This window comes from Chiloscyllium plagiosum, chromosome 33 (assembly GCF_004010195.1).
Source record: "Chiloscyllium plagiosum isolate BGI_BamShark_2017 chromosome 33, ASM401019v2, whole genome shotgun sequence".
NCBI classification, from domain to species: domain Eukaryota; kingdom Metazoa; phylum Chordata; class Chondrichthyes; order Orectolobiformes; family Hemiscylliidae; genus Chiloscyllium; species Chiloscyllium plagiosum.
In genome coordinates this window covers 2,111,407-2,130,871 of record NC_057742.1, presented here as the reverse complement: position 1 = coordinate 2,130,871, position 19,465 = coordinate 2,111,407, and the positions used below count along the sequence as shown (strand labels likewise).

Sequence of the window (19,465 nt, the reverse complement as noted above, 5' to 3'; positions counted from 1 at the left end):
CTCCCCAATCACACACCCACCCCCTACCCAGCTCCCCAATCACCCACTCCCAGTCATTTACCAATTGATCCCCCAAACCCTGAGACAGTCACCACCACCATCCCCCCAGTCCAGATCACTAATACGGTCACACAGCCATATTACTAATAAACCCTCGCCTGTCTTCTGAGGTTTGTATCCATGCACCTGCAGGCAAGGTGACAGCAGCATTTTTCAGCACGAGTCTAGGACAGAGAGTGCAACTAGCTGGAGGAAGGTCAATGTGTGAGCTGCTATAACAGGTCACTACACACAGGTTACTGTCCATACTGGTAACCTACCCTCAGACACGACTCCTTCACTCTCAACCTTTTCAGGCTCTTCTTCCTCAACCTGTTTGGCATCTATCACAAAAATATGAGGTTATGTAAAATATAGTCAACAGATAAACTCCAGTCATTTCTGAAGAAAATGTCCCTCTCATGATGTGTCTGCTCCAATTCAGAAACATCTTTGAGGGTTTCAAAGACAATGAATTACTTTGAGGTTCATTGACCAGTTTACAAACAGCAAGATCCCAGAAACAGAACCGGGTGAAAGAACTGTTGCTGGTGATGATGAAGGTGAAATCCTGGCTCTGTCACTGAGATAAACTCTCTGCTCTTCTCTGAGAGATGGCCTGGGATCTCTAATATGACCCAGAGTGGGCTAATGGGGTGTGAGCTCAATGGCAGTGTAGCGGAGAGAGCAGCGCTGTGCTGGGGAGCCAGCTGGGATCTGAGGCTGGATTTCCTCAGGGTGTCTCCCACTCTGTGGCTGTAACTGTGACAGGACATAAATGGAAACCCCATTAATACCCTCAGCACACTTCCCCAAAGTGAAGTTCAGTAGCAGGAAGAGCTTTGAGGATATTTCCTTCTCTACGTTCTCAAACATGAGAATGAGGACTGAACTCCCCAGCCTCAGTTCGATCAATGGATAAAGACTCTGTAACATTACATGCAAATTGAATTATGACTGTTGTTTTAATTTTCGATCTGTGAATCCACAAATCAAATATTGTGCCTCATATCATTTTTACACTAAGTCCCAGTTCCAAAATGAGAACTTGGGTCTGAGTTGCAGATTGTGACATTGACTCTGCCCCACTGTCAGGGGATCTCTCTCTCAGACTGGTTTTATGAGGCTTCATGTGGTGCACTTTCAAGCAAAGGATCCCAGATAATAATAGGTAGTTTCATTGAAATAGCGCCGCTCATATTCCCCCTGAAAGTTGTGTGAATGATGTTAAATCCTGTGGTTACTGACTGTCCTGTTCTGTTCTCTACTATCAAAACTTTTCTTAATGTTGAAAACCTCTATTTAATCTTTCCTGAAATCCCAGGAAAATAATCCCAGATTCTCTTAATTTAACCTCACCCTGGACATCATTCCAGTAAATCTCTTCTACACTCTCTCCTTTCTACCATTTGTTTTACAATACTCTCGCTAAGGTTTAGTGATCTCACATTTTTCACATAACATTTGCTCTCTGTCCTTTCATTTACAAAACCATTTCATTTTTAAACAATCCGATCAAGTTTAATTTGATTTATTTACAGAATATGTACTAGCAAGTCTGGAGTTATTTTTTCCTCATTAATTCATGGTCTCTGTTATGAACAGAAACTTTTTATTTCAGATTTATTTTATTCACTGAAATTCAATCCTCTGGCAGCTGTGCTGGGAACTGATTTCCTGCCAATGGGTCACCAGTCCAGTCCAGGCCTTGGGTGTCAGTCACTAACACAGTCACATGGCCACATTACAAACAAACCCCTCCTGCCTTCTGGGGTTTGTGTACGTACACCTGCAGTCAAGGTGACAGCAGCATTTTAATCAGGAATCAAGGCCAGAGAGTAAAACTAGCCGGAGGAAGGTCAATGTGTGAGCTGCTGTAACGGGTCACGACCTCTCCTGAAAACCTACCCTCAGACACGACTCCTTCACTCTCAACCTTTTCAAGCACTTCTTCCTCAACCTGTTTGGTATCTATTATAGAAAAGTAAATGGTTATGTATCATATAGGGATATCAGTGTTAACAAATAAATTCTGATCACCTCTGGAGAAAACTATCTTTCACAGTTTTGCGCCTGGCATGGTGGCTCAGTGTTTAACACTGCTGCCTCACAGCACGAGGGACCCAGGTTCAATTCCAGCCTAGAGCAACTGTCTGTGTGGAGTTTGCAAGTTCTCACTGTCTCTGCTTGGGTTTCCTCCGAGTGCTCTGGTTTCCTCCCACAGTCCAAAGATGTGCCAGTTAAGTGAATAAGTCATGCTAAATAGCGTTCAGGGATGTTTATGTTCGATGCATTAGTTAGGGGAAATGTAAAGGGAATGGGTCTGGGTGGGATACTCCTCGTCGGAGAGTCAGTGTGGGTTGTTGAGCCAAAGGCCTATTTCCACACTGTAGGGATACTATGATTCCATACATTTGAGAAGACGGGGTAATGTGCCTCCATGAAGCCAATGCGCTGTGACTTAGAAGAACATTTCAGGAAATTGTTACAGGTCATTACCGTAGATATAGGTCTGGAGTCACAAGTAGGCCAGGCCAGGTAAGGATGGCATATTTCCTTCCCTAAATGACACTAGTGAATGAGGTGGGTTTTATGAGAATCTGGTACTTCCATGGTCCAGATTCATTTCATTGTCCGTATTGAAATTCTCCAGCGGCTGAGCTGGGATTGGAACTCTTGACTCTGGGTCATTAGTCCAAGTCTTGGGATAACTAACCCAGTCACACAGCCATGAGAGCAGAGTACCTCCTGAACTTCTGAGATTTGTGTACATGCCTCTGGGGAAAGAGCAAGAGCAGCATTTTTAATAAGGAATTGAGGACAGAGAGTACAACTAGCCAGAGGAAGGTCAATATGTGAGCTGCTATAACAGGTCACTACCCCCTGGTCACTGTCTATACTGACAACCTACCCTCAGACATGGCTCCTTCACTCTCAACCTTTTCAGGCACTTCTTCCTCAACTTGTTTGTCATCTATTATAGTAAAATGAAAGGTTATGTCAAATAAAGCCAACTGTTAATCCCAAATTGTTTCTGGAGAAAAATGTCTTTCACATATTGCATCTTATCCAATTCAGAACCTTATGATTCTCTTAAGAATAACATAAACAAAAATTACTTTGAAATGCAATGATTGACGTTGGTTACCTGGTAGGAGAAAGTGAGGTCTGCAGATGCTGGAGATCAGAACTGAAAATGTGTTACTGGAAAACAGCAGGTCAGGCAGCATCCAAGGAGCAGGAGAATCAACGTTTCGGGCATGAGCCCTTCACCAGGTTGGTTACCTGGTGACTGGTTTACACATAGCAAGATCCCAGAAACAGAAAGAACTGTTGCTGGTGATGATGAATGGTGAAATCCTGGCTCTGACACTGCGATAAACTCTCTGCTCTTCTCTGAGAGATGGCCTGGGATCTCTAATATGACCCAAAATGGGCTGATGGGGTATGAGCTCAATGGCAGTGTAGCGGAGAGAGCAGCGCTGTGCTGGGGAGCCAGCCGGGATCTGAGGCTGTATTTCCTCAGGGCGTCTCCCACTCTGTGGTTGTAACTGTGACAAGACATCAATGGAAACCCCATTATACCCTCAGCAGAGTTCCCCAAAGTGAAGGGGACTTCATTAAATGAATTGAATACCTGAACTTAAATGCTCCAGCTGATGTATTGGGGTTGAATTCTTGTCACTGGATGAATGGACCAAACCTTGGGATTACTATCCCAGTGACATAACCATGATATTAGTGTACCCCCATCACCTCTAAAGCATTGTCTGAGGGTTCTCTGTTCTACAACCCCATTACTTGTACTATTTAGTTTATATTGTTTTTCCTTATGTTTGACAATTAACTTTCACACACTCTATGTACTGTGTTCCAACTGAGACATTGATGACCATGGATTTCCATTTCTGATTGAATATTAGGCCATGACTAAGATCTGCCAGTGAATTGCTGTTGCCTTCTGGTGTATAGCTAACCCCAGAGATCTCTTCCACTCCTATCACCTGTCATCAAGTTTCTCAGAATAATTTGCAGGTTGGTAATCGACCTGCTAAGCCAACTTATAAATACACCTCCAATAGCCTCAGGTCCTGGAGTCAATCCTAGGGTTTCTGGTTCAGAGACAGGGACGCCACCTACCACCTGACACAACCTCCACTTGCATTGCCTTCTCCAATAGTGAGGTAGCTGCTCAGTGACACATTATGTCATTCATGGAGCTGTAACCAGGGAGGTGAAAAATAAGCACATCTCATCACAGTTGGTCTGTGTCCATATTTTCCAGCAGCCTCAGGTCCATGTGAATGATCAGAATAAATAACAAGGAAGGAAACTGCTGGGGAGATTTCTGATAAGTGACTGGAAAATTACTTCAATTTAAAGCTCAGGGGAAGGAGGATGGTATGGAGCAGGCAAGGACATGCCACAGTGATGATGGTACTGAACTGTTGGTTATAGTGAGAACTTACCTGGAGAATGCGATTCACCAGCACTGGGTTCTCCCTCTAACATTTTAGTTAACTCTTCAGAGACTAGTGCAGGAGCACAGTTGGTTAAACAATACCTTCTTAGTAACTCAAGCTCAGCCATAATGGTTTATGAAAAGTCTAACTAACTTTAAACACTAAACAATGAGTGAACTGAAGTCAATGCAAGTAGATTCTTACTCATTGCTGCTGATAACAGTCCACACAGCTGCTGATTCACAATGGAGTATATTGTAATGAGGGATAATACAGTCAGGGGAATAGACACCATTCTCTATGGCCAGGATCTCGAGTCCCAAACGCTGTGTTGCCTGCCTGGTGCCCAGGTTCAGGATATTGCATCTGGGCTGCAGAGGAACTGGGAGTGGGAGGAGAAAGGTCCAGTTGTTGTGGTCCATGTAGGTACCAGCGATATTGGAAGTGACAGGAAAGAGTTTCTGCTGAGGGAATATGAGCAGCTCAGAGCTAAATTAGAAAGCAGAACCAAAAAGGTAATAATTTATGGGTTACTAGCTGATCCACAAGATAATTGGCACAGGATCAACAAGATTTAAGAGATCCATGAATGATTCAAAGATTGGTGTGGAAGAAATGGTTCAAATTCATGGGATATTGGCAACAGTACTGGGGGAAGGAGGGAACTGTTCCAATGGGACCAGAGTCCTGGAGATCTCATAATCTTGCTAAAAAAAAATCATTCATGGGACTAGCTGGCCAGTATTTATTGCCCAGAGGGCAGTTAAAGGTCAACCACGTCACTCTGGGTCTGGAGTCACGTGTAGGCTAGACCAGGTAAGGATGGCAGTTTCCTTCCCTGAAGGATATTTTTCTTGGTTTTACTGTGATGTTTGTGGGCAGGAGAAGCAGAAGGCACCTTAATGAGGAGCAGCACACAAAGTGATGGCAGGGGAAGGCAGGTGGGTAAGAAATAGCAGATTCTGGCATGAGAAGGAATAATTCTGCAAATCAGTTTACAGGAAGAGACCATTATATTCAACAAATTCAAATTGGTTCTTTGTTAAAACAATATGAAACTTATTTCCCTGCCTTGCTCTCTCCCCATAGCCATGAACCACCCCTATTTCATATATCTATTTAATTAAAAGCTACAGCAGTCTTTATCTTAATCATCTTTGAGGACTAATAATGCTGTGTAAAGAGATTTCCCCTACCCTCTTGAACATTGTTGCTTTCCTGGACCACTTCAAGCTTTTGAATTGCAGCCAATGTTTCCGATTTGCTGAGATGTACTGTCAGAAAGTAGCAGGTGACATGAGTTTTACATTTCACTTCTTCATTATTCAAAGTAACTAAACTAAAACATCATTTTGCTTTTTGCACTTGCATTTTGTTAATACACTGGATGAAAAGTTACTCCCCGTGCTGGAAACATCCCTCATCTAATTCCGAAATGAAGCCTTGTGCAACTGCTAAGTTGAGAGACATGAGATGATTTTGAGTTCAAGCCAGACTTCCGGGGATCTGAGCACAAAACCGAAGCAGCACTGAGAGGTGCTGTCTTTCAGAGATGGATGGATGCTAAAGATCTCCATCCCAAAGGATAGTGGGGGAATTCTCCCCAGTTTCCTGGGACATTTATGTCTCAAGTAAATGTGTAGGAAATAAGAGCAGGAGTCTACATTTCAACGCTTGGAAACCTGCTCCACCATTCAATACCGCCATTACTGACCTTTAAACACAACTCATTTTCCCACTGACTCCTCATCTCTCTCAGCCTAAAATCGATTTAATGATGGATTCATCCCTGATCATCTGGGGCAGTTGGTTTCAAAGATTCACAACTATTTGAATAAAGAATTTTATCCTCATACCACATGCTCCAGGCTCTTGCTATCTATCAGCAATCCCCTTCAGAATCTTGTGTGAATTTTAATAAGATCACCTCTCAATTGTCAGAACTCCAGAGATTTAGACTCAATTCCCTCCGTCCTGTCATCCCAGGGACCAATCTAGTGAAACTTCACTCTACCACTTCCAATGTGTCTATATCCTTCCTTAGAAACAGAGACCAAAATAACAACAGTATTCTAGGTATTCACCAAAGCCCTGTACAATTGAGCATGCTTTCTTTATTTGTGTTCTCCAAACTTGTTGGCCACTAATTTGTCTTTCTAATGACTCTCAGAACCGATTGCTGAAGCAGGTGATCTGGTCTTTGCCTCACCACTGCTCATTAAAAAGCACTTCATCAGGACTCTCAGAAACATCTCTGGCACTTTCACACAAATTACTTCTGAGGTGTAGCCACTGCTTTTTGAGCAATTAAATCTGGCGGACAATTAAACCGTTAACTGGGAGAGGAGTCTCCATAATCATCCCATCCTCAATGATGGGGGAGCCAGCTCACCAGTGCACAGGACATGACTGAAGCATTAACATCCATCTTCACCCAGAAGTACCAAGAGAATGATCCATCTCGAGTTCCCCCAAAAGTCCCAGAATCACAGATCCCAATCTTCAGGCAATTTGTCTGACTTTTTGTGATATCAAGAGTGGGCTGAGGTTACTGGATATTGCAAAGTCTATGGGCCGTGACAACATTCCAATAATATTATTGAAGGCTCTGGAAGTCATTCATGCCTCCAACCACGCCATTCCAGCACAGTTGCAACACTGATATCTACTGGTAACGTAGCAAAAAGCAGGCCAAAAGCCACCTCGCATCAGCATACATTCAATTATCAGCAAACTGATGGATCAAGTTAGCAAAACTCACTGACATTCCCCAAGGGTCACCCAGCTTCTGACCTCGCTACAGCCTTTAACCAAAAATGGACAAAAAAGCTGAATTCCAGAGACAAGGTGAAAGTGACTGTCTTTGACATCCAGGTCATATTTGACTGAGTGTGGCATCAAGGGGCCCTAGCAAAACTGAAGCTTTTGGGAATCAGATGGAAAACTGTCTACTGATTGGTGTCATACCTGGCACAGTGTAAGATGGTTGTGGTTGTTGGAAGTCAATCATTCAGCTCCAGGATATCTGTGCAGAGTTCCTCAGGATAGTGTCCTAGGCCCAACCATCTTCAGATGCTTTATAAATGTCCTTCCCTCCACCATAAGGTCAGTAGTGGGGATGTTCGTTAATGATCACACAATGTTCAGTACCATTCGCTGCTCCTCAGGTATATGTCCATGTACATAAGGAACAAGACCTGGACAATATCCAGACTTGGGCTGACAAGTGGTAAGTAACATTTCCAGCACCTAAATACCAGGCAATGGCCATCTCAGACAAGAGAGACTCTAACCATCACCAGTAATATTCAATGACAAAACCTTTGCTGAATGCCCCACTATCAACATCCTGCGACTTATTATTGATCACAAACTGAAGAGGGACAGCCATATAAATACTGTGGCTACAAAAGCGAGGAATTCTGTGGCAAGTAACTTGACTGCTGACTATCACTGTTAGGACACTATTCGGGAGTGTGATGGTATACTCCCCACTTATCTGGATGGAGGTGGATTCAACAAAACTCAAGAATCTTGACACCATCCAGTTTAGGGCAGCTGCTTTATTAGTGCGACATCCATAAATATTCAACATTGATTTCCTTCCCACCGATGCTCAGTAGCAGCAGTGTGGACTATCTGCAAGATGCACTGCAGAAATTCACCAAGGCTCCTTAAACAACACCTTCCAAATCCATGACCACTTCCATCCAGAAGGACAAAGGCAAAAGATACATGGGAACACCATCACCGGCAAGTTCCCCTCCATACCTGCTGACTTGGAAATATGTCACGGTTACCTCATTGTCTCTGGGTCAAAATCCCTAACAGTATTGGAGATGCTCTTACACAATGAAGTGATTCAAGATGGTACCTCCTAACCACCCATTCAAGGGTAATTATGGAGGGGCAATAAATGTTGGCCCAACCAGCAATACCCATTGCCCATAATCAATACAAAAAGCCCCTGCACTCAGATTTCAGAATAGCAAGACTCCACATGGGAAAGAGTAACAGTAAGAAGAGGTGAAAACCTGTGGATGCGCTTGGCACAAGAGAAACAATGGCAAGAGTATTTCAAACCAGAACTCAGAGGGAAAGCAATAACAAGCGATGAGAATGTGAGACAGTAGACTCAGCATTGGGAATTAATGTTGCCTGCTGCATGCTGAAGAAACCCACCCTGCTCCATCCAGTTTCCATCCGCAAGGCTATTACTGGGAGTGCCAGGAATGATTCGACCGGTGGATGTTCGGGAGCCTATGGGATAAAACAGCAGGTTACACACAATTTGCTGTACATATATTTTGTCTATCGAAGAACTGCTCAGAAGTGTGCTGCATCTTCCAACATCCCTCCCTCACTCTTTTACCTGTGATTCACCACCCCTCTTCCATAGACCATATAGGATCATACCAGCTAGAGCTTTGGGGAAGAGATCCTTGCAATGAAAATGTCTGTAACCAGAAACTCAGAAGAAGCCAAGATTGAGCAATAAGTGACTTTTCCTTTTGTTCATCCTGAGGTCTCAGTGGGCATTTCCTCCTCAGTCAACTATCACCAGGTCACTCTGCAGCACTGTGTATGACCTGCGTTCCAACCTCTCAGGATCTCTAAGCTCCCCTGCTTCTGTTGCTTAGTCTAGTTCACTCAGCTTCCTAAAACCAGGGACATCACCTTCAAATAAAATTACTGCTGTTACAGAAACTGCAAAGACCAGATTAAAAAAAAAGTGTTCAAGATAGTGAAGCAGAAGAGAGTGAAAGGGAAGGAAGGAGTTACTGACTCCACAAACAGAGAGCAAGTGCAGGATAAACGATTAGCTTCTGGGAGTCTCAGTGCTACAAGTGGCACCGTTGTAGAGTATGAATCCTTCGCATAGAATAACACAAGGACCAGGAGCAGGAAGAGCCCATACGCCCCCTTGAGCCTTCTATGCTATATAATACAATCTTGGCTGATTTCATCTCAGCCTCAACTCCACTTTCCTGCTTGCTCCCCATAACCCTTCAAACTGTTACTAATTAAAAATGTGTCTCTCTTTCTCCTAAATTTACTCAATTTCCCAGCATCCACCACACTCTCAGAGAGTGAATTCCACAGATTCATGACCCTTTAACAGAAGTAAGTTCCCCTCAGCTGTTTTAAATCAGCTGTCCCTTATCTTAAAACTATACCTTCTCATTCTAGACTGCCCTACTTGAGGGAATATCCTCTCTACACTTACTTTATCAATCCCATTTAGCATCTTATAGATCTCAATTAGATGTCCTCTCACTCTCCTAAACTCCGTAAACTGCTCAATCTCTCTTCATAAGACAAGACCCCTCATCCCTGGAATCAATCCAATAAACCTCCCCTGGACTGTCTCTACTACAAGTACACCCCTCTTTAAAACTGTACACAATACTCCAGGTGCAATTGTACAATTACAGCCATACTTCCCTACATTTATATTCTACTCCTTTCTCAATAAATAAAATTGGTTACCCTGTTATGTATTATTAAACTGGAGAGGGTTCAGAAAAGATTTACCAGTAATGTGTTGGGAATGGAGAGTTTTAGTTATAAAGGTAGACTGGGATTATTTTCACTAGAGCTTTGGAGGTTGAAGGGTTTATAAAATAATGAGGGGTATAGATAAAGTGAACTCCCTCAAGTGAGGGAGTTCAAAACTAGGAGGCATATTTTTAAGGTGAAAGAAGGAAGATTTAAAAAGGACATGAAGGGCAACGTTTTTTACACAGAGTGTGGTTCGAGTTTGGAATGAACTTCCAGAAGAAGTGGTAGATTCAGGTATAATTGCAACATTTAAAAGACATTTGGATATGTTTATGAATATGAAAGATTTGGAAGGATGTGGACTAAATGCTGGCAGGTGGGGCTAGTCTAGTTTGGGAACATGGTTGGTGTGGACTAGTTGGACTGAAGGGTCTGTTTCCATGATGTATGACTCTATAACTCTATAAAATTCCACTTGCCTGCTGTACCTGGATACTAGCTTTCCGTGATTCCTGCACAAGGAGACCCAGATCCCTCTGCACCGAAACACTCTGAAGTTTCTCTCCATTTTGATAATAAGTTGCCTTTCTATTCCTCCAGCCAAAATGAATAACCTCTCAATTATGCACAATAAACTCCATCTGACAAACTCTGGCCCATTCACCTATCCATTTGTAAATTTCTTATTTCTTTATTGCAATTTCCTTTCCCACCTATTTTAGTGTCTTCAGCCAATTTGGCAAAAAGTACTTCCTATCAGTTTCTTGCCATCCAAGTTAATGTGAAATTCCAGCATGCTATGATCACTCTTCCCTCGAGGATCCTTTACTATGAGATCATTAATTAATCTAACCTCATTACACAATACCAAATACAGAATAGCCTGCTGCCTGGTTATTTGCACAACATATTGCTATAAGAAACAATCTTTAATACATTCAATGAAGTCTCCTTTGAAGCTGCCTTTGCAAATTTTATGAATCCAGTCTACATGCAAACTAAAACCACCCATGATTATCGCTGTACTTTCCTTATAAATGCCTAGTATTTTCTGGTTTATACTGTGCCCCACTGTGTGACTACTATTTGTACTCCTACAGATTACACTTACTTCTTTCCTTATCTCTATGGAGACTGATTCTTCATCTTGATCTCTGTGCTGATATAATTTCTTCCTACATCACTGATCTCTACCTTTACTGACAAACCTACACCAACTCCTTCTCCTTCCTGCCTATCCCACTGAAACAATGAGTACCCTTGGATAATCAATTCCTAAACCTGGTCTCCCTGCAGCCACGTCTCAGTAATCACAACCAAATCATACCCTTCATCTCTATTTTTGCTGTTACCTCATTAATGTTCAATATAAACCTTTTACGCTTGTTCTATTATCAAATGTCCCTGTTTTTGTACGATTCCTCTGTGCAATATGATGGTAACAATTTCTGTCCATCCTTTTTCTTTTCTGGTAACAATCAGAGTCACCACTATCCTGCACTCCCACCTTCTCCTTTCACTTTGATTTTCTAATTCCCCATCAACTGACCCACTACTGTTTCTAAGAAAGGTCACTGGACCCAAAACATTAACTCTGATTTCTCTCCACAGATGCTGCCAGACCTGCTGTGCTTTTCCAGCAATTTGTGTTGCCTCCCCACTATTGTTTAATTTATAGCTCTAACTGTAGCTCTCATTATATGATTTGCCAGGATTCTGGTCCTGGCATGATTCACATAGAATCTGCCCCGTTTCAACAGCTCCCTTCGTCCCCAGCACTAACTGGGTCAACGAATGACACCAATAATGGAGGAGGACCATATCAACCAGATTTCAGAAAGTAATCTATTTGGAGTTGAAAGGCCAGAGAGTAAATTAGAAGTTACGAGCTGAAGTTTAATTCTGTATGTTACTGTTCAGTACACTCTATGCTGGCTACATCAGAAACATCATCAGCTTTCTTACACTAGCAGATCTCAGCCACTGTAGGCATTAAAGAAATTAAATTAGTTTGTCTAATTTATCATTTCAGCAAGAATCAGGATTCTGAGCTGGGACACAGAGGGGAAAGCTGACAATTCCACTCCTTTCTGCCAATCCTCCAATCTCACCCTGGACTGTGCTTGTCAGTTCCTGGTGCATACTGAATTTCTCTTTGATAATCAACATTCAATCTTCCAGCCCCATGTAGGTGATGTGCCTTTTCTTACAGTTACAGTTTTTAGGAGACAGATCAATGATGGACACACACCTTCTCTCCCACAATGTCATCTCAGTCTGTCAAAATATCTTTTTCTTTTCCCATTACATACTGAGCTATTGTCTGGCATAATTTATCCCAAAAGTTTGTTTCCATTGCTCTGTGTGGAGAGTTCCATATTCCCATGACTCTGAGTAAAGAGCGTAGGAATTGGAAGACATTGTCCAGCCCCTTGAACCTGTTCTGTCATTCAAAGAGATTCTGACTGATCTACAACTGAATTCCAAACACTCATCCTTGCCCTATATCCCTCAATACCTTTGGCTAACAAAAATTGATAGTATTAAATTTAAAATGAACAATTAATCTTACATCAATTGCCATTTGAGCAAGAAAGTTTCAGACGTTTACCACTATTGGAGTCTGAAAGTGTACATACATTTTACAGAATAAAGTCAGGCTTTAATTTTTACAGCATGTGTAAACTGAGATATGGCTGAGTCGTAGAATCTCCAACCAATAGAAATAATTGTTTCTCTCTATCTACATTGAGAAATTTCTCATGAATGCCTCATTAGGTTTATTAGTAGTAACCCTTACACTTACAATCACCAAATTATGGCTTCCTTGCAAGAGGAACCATTTTCTTTACATTTTATTCTGCCGGAAATGAACTCCAGTGTTTGGCATTTACTTGTTCTGAATTTATTAATCTGCATGACCCTCAATCCCTTTATGCCGGTATTTTATTTAGACTTTTATTTTCCAAGAAATCATTAATCACATTGTTCATCTGATCAAATTTGAATACCTCGTCCTCAGCTTTATTAAAATTCATTTTGTATTTAGAAAAATATGCTGTAAATTTGTTGAAATGTTATTGAGCATTTTCTCAATACATAATTTAATGTCATTTTTAAATTTTGACAGATTTCTGTTTACCAGGTTCAAATGATTTAATCTTTATTTCTCCAATTTATTAATTATCTCTCTCCTATCTGCCTTAAATATTTTGATGTTCTTTTTGAATCTGTCTAAAATCACATTCACTATTCAATAAGGTACATGCAAAGCTGCCATACCACAACCAGGCTAGGGAACTGCGCTCTCACTACACAGAGATGACAGATGCTAGTTTAACCTGACTGTCACCATGCCTCAGGTGAGGGGTGAGAATCCTTCATGGAAATCTCAGCTAGTGTGGGAATTGAACCATGCTGTTGGCATCACTCTGCATTGTGAACTGACTAATCTCCAGTCAATACTATTCAATATTCCTGCCAAAGCTGCCTATCTTAATTTCCCTTTGGTTTTGTGTTGTCTATGCAGGACATATCAAAGAAATAATTACATCTAGTTCCTTATTTGCTTCCTAATTATATTGACATCTTTCTGTACCTCTTTGAATTTCCTTTCATCATTCTCTTCTTGATTGCCAATGTTCTTCATGTATTCTTCTTGCTTTATTACACTTATCTCTTTTCACAATATCCCATTGTTGCCAAGTTTGTTCTTAGCCATGGGTGAACTCAGCACTTGCAGTATTTTGCTTTTATGTCAGGAGCTAATAAATGTATCCAGCACTCACTCTATGCCCTGGACCTCTGTCTCTGATGTGGCCATACTCCAGACTGGAGATTCCCTTGGTATAGAATAGGCCTCATGGCAGTCTGCTTAAAATTCCACGAATGATTAAATAAGAAGGAATGAAAACCAGTGCATGAATTCAAGAAGGTGAAACATATTTCAAAACACTGGGACAGGAAACAAAAAAACCTTAACGCAGACAGGAATCTGGTGCAATATTTGTTTTTCAACAGCTATTACAGCTTTGATCCAGAAGGTAGTAGGGATCTGCAGTTTAGTGTCTGAAGAAATAGGTCACCACATTTAAAAAATACATTTCGACTTACTCTTGAAGTGCTGTGACCTGCAAAACTGAGGACCAAGAGTTGGCAAGCAGGCTGGTGCTGACACAATGGGCCAAATGGCCTCCTTTCCTGTTCGAAGGTTCTACGATTTTACTTTTATGACACTATAACTGTATTCTGAACCTACCTTGCTCAGTTCCCTCTCGAGACGGAACTGTCTGATCAAGAAGTATCTTTAAGTCTATAGAACAAACACAGTAGATTACTTAAACTCTATTCAATAATTTTGAGATATACTTAAATCTCCCCAATAATATTTTCATTTCCTCTTTGAGGTAATGTTGCAGTGAGGTGTCTTGCTGTTGTCCCTTTAACCTTCATCCTTACGCCCACCCCTTAACCTTCTAAACTCATGGGAGTATGAGTCCCCATATTGTAACCCTCTGAAATTATTCCACTGAATCAGCATGAGACACACATTGTGATGCAGCAACTTTAACTGAACAAAACAAACCCAGTCACCCAGGTCTGGGTGCAGTTTGATCCAGGTCTGGGTGGAGTTTGATCCGGGTCTGGGTGCAGTTTGATCCGGGTCTGGGTGGAGTTTGATCCGGTGAATCAGCATGAGACACACATTGTGATGCAGCAACTTTAACTGAACAAAACAAACCAGTCACCCAGGTCTGGGCGCAGTTTGATCCAGGTCTGGGTGGAGTTTGATCCGGGTGTGGGTGGAGTTTGATCCGGGTCTGGGTGGAGTTTGATCCGGGTGTTTGTGGAGTTTGATCCGGGTGTGGGTGGAGTTTGATCCGGGTGTGGGTGGAGTTTGATCCGGGTGTAGGTGGAGTTTGATCCGGGTGTGGGTGCAGTTTGATCCGGGTCTGGGTGGAGTTTGATCCGGGTGTGGGTGGAGTTTGATCCAGGTCTGGGTGGAGTTTGATCCAGGTGTGGGTGGAGTTTGATCCAGGTGTGAGTGGAGTTTGATCCGGGGGTGTGTGGAGTTTGATCCAGGTGTGGGTGGAGTTTGATCCGGGTGTGGGTGGAGTTTGATCCGGGTGTTTGTGGAGTTTGATCCAGGTCTGGGTAGAGTTTGATCCGGGTGTGCGTGGAGTTTGATCCAGGTGTGGGTGGAGTTTGATCCGGGTCTGGGTGGAGTATGATCCGGGTCTGGGTGGAGTTAGATCCAGGTGTAGGTGGAGTTTGATCCGGGTGTGGGTGGAGTTTGATCCGGGTGTGTGTGGAGTTTGATCCAGGTATGGGTGGAGTTTGATCCGGGTGTGGGTGGAGTTTGATCCGGGGGTGTGTGGAGTTCGATCCAGGTCTGGGTGGAGTTTGATCCGGGTGTGGGTGGAGTTTGATCCGGGTGTTTGTGGAGTTTGATCCAGGTCTGGGTGGAGTTTGATCCTGGTGTGGGTGGAGTTTGATCCGGGTGTTTGTGGAGTTTGATCCAGGTCTGGGTAGAGTTTGATCCGGGTGTGGGTGGAGTTTGATCCAGGTGTGGGTGGAGTTTGATCCGGGTCTGGGTGGAGTTTGATCCGGGTCTGGGTGGAGTTAGATCCAGGTCTGGGTGGAGTTTGATCCGGGTGTGGGTGGAGTTTGATCCGGGTGTGGGTGGAGTTTGATCCAGGTGTAGGTGGAGTTTGATCCGGGTGTGGGTGGAGTTTGATTCGGGTGTGTGTGGAGTTTGATCCAGGTCTGGGTGGAGTTTGATCCAGGTGTGGGTGGAGTTTGATCCGGGTGTGTGTGGAGTTTGATCCAGGTCTGGGTGGAGTTTGATCCAGGTGTGGGTGGAGTTTGATCCGGGTCTGGGTGGAGTTTGATCCAGGTGTAGGTGGAGTTTGATCCGGGTGTGGGTGCAGTTTGATCCGGGTGTGCGTGGAGTTTGATCCAGGTGTGGGTGGAGTTTGATCCAGGTGTGGGTGGAGTTTGATCCGGGTGTTTGTGGAGTTTGATCCAGGTCTGGGTAGAGTTTGATCCGGGTGAGCGTGGAGTTTGATCCAGGTGTGGGTGGAGTTTGATCCGGGTCTGGGTGGAGTTTGATCCGGGTCTTTGTGGAGTTTGATCCAGGTCTGGGTAGAGTTTGATCCGGGTGAGCGTGGAGTTTGATCCAGGTGTGGGTGGAGTTTGATCCGGGTGTAGGTGGAGTTTGATCCAGGTGTGGGTGGAGTTTGATCCGGGTGTGGATGGAGATTGATCCGGGTCTGGGTGGAGTTTGATCCGGGTGTAGGTGGAGTTTGATCCAGGCCTGGGTGGAGTTTGATCCGGGTGTGGGTTGAGTTTGATCCGGGTGTGTGTGGAGTTTGATCCAGGTCTGGGTTGAGTTTGATCCGGGTGTGGGTGGAGTTTGATCCGGGTGTGGGTGGAGTTTGATCCGGGTGTGTGTGGAGTTTGTTCCGGGTCTGGGTGGAGATAGATCCAGGTGTGGGTGGAGTTTGATCTGGGTGTGTGTGGAATGTGTAAAATGCAGGTTTTGGTTGTATGGGGTGGGCAGTCACCGGGTAGGGGACGAGCAGAGGATAAATCCCTCCCTGCTTCTGAGCTTCTCAATCACAGTCACTGAGCTCCTGTCAACCAGGGGAATCCACAGAAACCTGGAAACAAATCCAACTCCGCTCAACTCTCCACTGGCTGAGTATCAGTGATGTTGGGATGAGGAGCTTTAATGGTCATGAAGTGGCCATTATCCAATTGCAAAAGCCAGCAAGACAGTTACAGCATCGGCCTAAGCATTTCACTCATTGTGAAAGGCAGGTGCCTTATTGAAACACATTCTCAAGGGCTATCAGGCACAGCAGACACTCCGTGCCATGATTCCAAGTCCTTTTGCACCCATTGCTCCATCTGGGGTACATGTGGTGTTTCAGGCATGTTGCTGGCTTAGAAGCTCAGAATCCTAGGATCCCTACAGTGCAAAAAAAGGCCATTTGGCCCAGTGAATCTACACCGACTCACCAAAGAGCATCTCAGACCCTATCTCAATAACCCTGCATTTCCCATGGCTTACCCACCTCGCCTGCACATCCTCGGACACTATAGCATGGCCAATCCACCTAACCTGCACATCTTTGGTCTGTATGAGGAAACCCACAGGAGAACATGCAAACTCCATACATGCAGTCACCCAGAGCTGGAATCGAACCCAGGTCCCTGGTGCTGGAAGACAGCAATGTTCACCATCCAGCCAGTATGTTGCCATTGTACTTACTGCTCAGTTCTCCAGGGAGCAGGAACCTAATGTGCTTTACTGTATCAGTCAGCTAACAAGGTGCTATCATCCTAGGATATGACACAGTAAAGAACTGAACAATTAAACACCTCATCACATTTCTCAGAATCAGTTCCAGCTCTGTATATCAGGAGTTAGTACTCAGCTCTGATTTGCACAGAGCAGGAATCAATAACAGTGACAAGTAAATGAGAAGGAATGTAAACATGTGGATGAGGCTGATAACAAGAAACAACAGGAAAATTATTTCATCAGCAACAACTCGGATCGAACACAAAATGAGAAAGATCAGTTGAGAATCTGAGACCATCATTGAATTTTGACATACAGCCTATTCACGATAGCTCCCCTTTGAACCTAACCCGTTTAATTCTCTTACCATCTGAAGATTTAGCAATGGCCGCTGGATCAAGAGAGACCTTGGATTCTGCTGTATAAAAACAGTAGGTCAAAGAAAATCTACTCATCTGTGCAAACTATACTTAACCTTTGTTTTTCTAATTCTTTCATTTTCTCTCCTGAAGCAAGTTGACTCTTGCTCAGGTAGAGTTCCCAGGCATCAGCATCTTGCTACAACCCACCCTGGCTCTCTTACACATGAGCACTGACAGTAAATGTTGTTGATGGCAGAGAAATGAGTGCCCCAGGTAGACTGTACAGAAACCTACGTCTGTGGAGAGAGGGAGGAGGGATTGATATTTCTGGCTGATATTCTCTCTGTCTGAGATGCAAACTACAATCCTCGCTTCACAAATGTGGTATCATCTGCTGAGGCCTTGCGGCAGTTTTTATTATAATACATTTCCACATATCCACTTATTTTAATTTTGGAAATATAATTCCACATTAAGGCCCATTGCTCTTTGATAACACAAAGGGCTTGATGGATACAGGCCTGTAACCAGCAAAACTGAAGGGGAAACACTGCACACTTTTTACGTCAATGTTTTTCAGACTCCAGTAAGAATAAACAATAACAAAAGACTAATAAAAATATAAAAGAGATTGGCTGAGGGTGAGCTGTATAGCTAAACAATACGAGCCTGCCAACAGCTCTCTCTCAGGCATCCCTCCAGCTTGTGGACAATGAGAATTAATTGCGGCGAATGTAATGCTTCACCTAAGGTCACATTCACCTGCTCCCCATGAGCACCTGTGTGTGTGGAGCCATTCTGTATTTATCACAATCCCTTTATTTCATTTGAGCAGCCCAATCATCTGTGCTTTAAGTTAGGGACTCCAGATTGTATGTCCAATCCAGAGATTAATAATGGATATGGACCACAAGTCAGCAATCCAGGAGAAAGAGCACAGAGAGCAATATTAAAATGATCCTTCTACACTTCTGTGTGGATCTAACTGCAATCTGGCACTGAACACAAACATGCACATACACGCTCTCTCTCTCTCATACATACAGACACACGCGCGTCACACACACAATTAACCAGCAAACCTACCCTGAGGAGACACAACTGAAACGCGATCACTTTCTGATGAATAAAGCCCACAGACAGAATCTGACGAACTGAATTCTGTTGCATCAAAATAAGAAATTACACAAGTTAACTCTGTCAATATACGGCTGATTGTTTCTAATTTTCCTCATTAAACAATTCAATGTGACTCTGATGGGAGTAAAATGGTGATTCACTTCCATGGAGCCTGCACTGGGGTGGCCCCAGGTCAGTGTGGTGTGTCCGGCTCACTGCTTCAGATATCCCTCCTGGGGTACCTCTTTGAAAGCTGCAGCCACTGGCATTGGGATCCAGCAGACAGTCCAAGCTCCTCCAACCTCTGATAACCTGCAGGAGATTTTGGGAGATGAAAAATTTCTAAACCAAGAATATTGTGCTGGGAACTGAAGGTTCTAGGTAACTGAATAAGTGGAATACTCTAAAACAGATACCTCTGCTGGCAATGATATCCCCAGCTTGTGCTTTAACAAAGTGCTGAATGTAGATTAAACAGGGACATCCCGTTTACAATGCAGCACGGTCTGCAACACAGCTGCCAATGATCCTTATGTAATACCCACTCTGAGAACCTGCAGATTAACTGGGTGGCCATTGAGATCAGGCCCCTGTTCACAGATCAGTTATCCCTTGGGATAGTACCAATGCAGAAATGGATACCACAATGGGCCACTCACCTTGCCTTGCCC

At 43.4% G+C, this 19,465-nt stretch overlaps 1 protein-coding gene across 6 annotated transcripts in view; it reads right to left on the bottom strand.

The window, feature by feature from the left end:
- odad4 (outer dynein arm docking complex subunit 4) overlaps positions 1-19,465 on the bottom strand; it is an 89,309-nt gene that overhangs the window by 36,727 nt on the left and 33,117 nt on the right. For 2 of the 6 annotated variants that reach the window (XM_043674740.1, XM_043674742.1), the window contains exon 12: positions 14,263-14,316. The exons of 3 other annotated variants lie outside the window; for them this stretch is intronic. In XM_043674740.1, coding sequence (XP_043530675.1) covers positions 14,263-14,316 — 54 coding nt within the window. Of the gene's footprint in view, positions 1-14,262; positions 14,317-18,868; positions 19,107-19,465 lie in introns of those variants that run through there. One more of the 6 variants, XM_043674744.1, reaches the window with a different exon arrangement.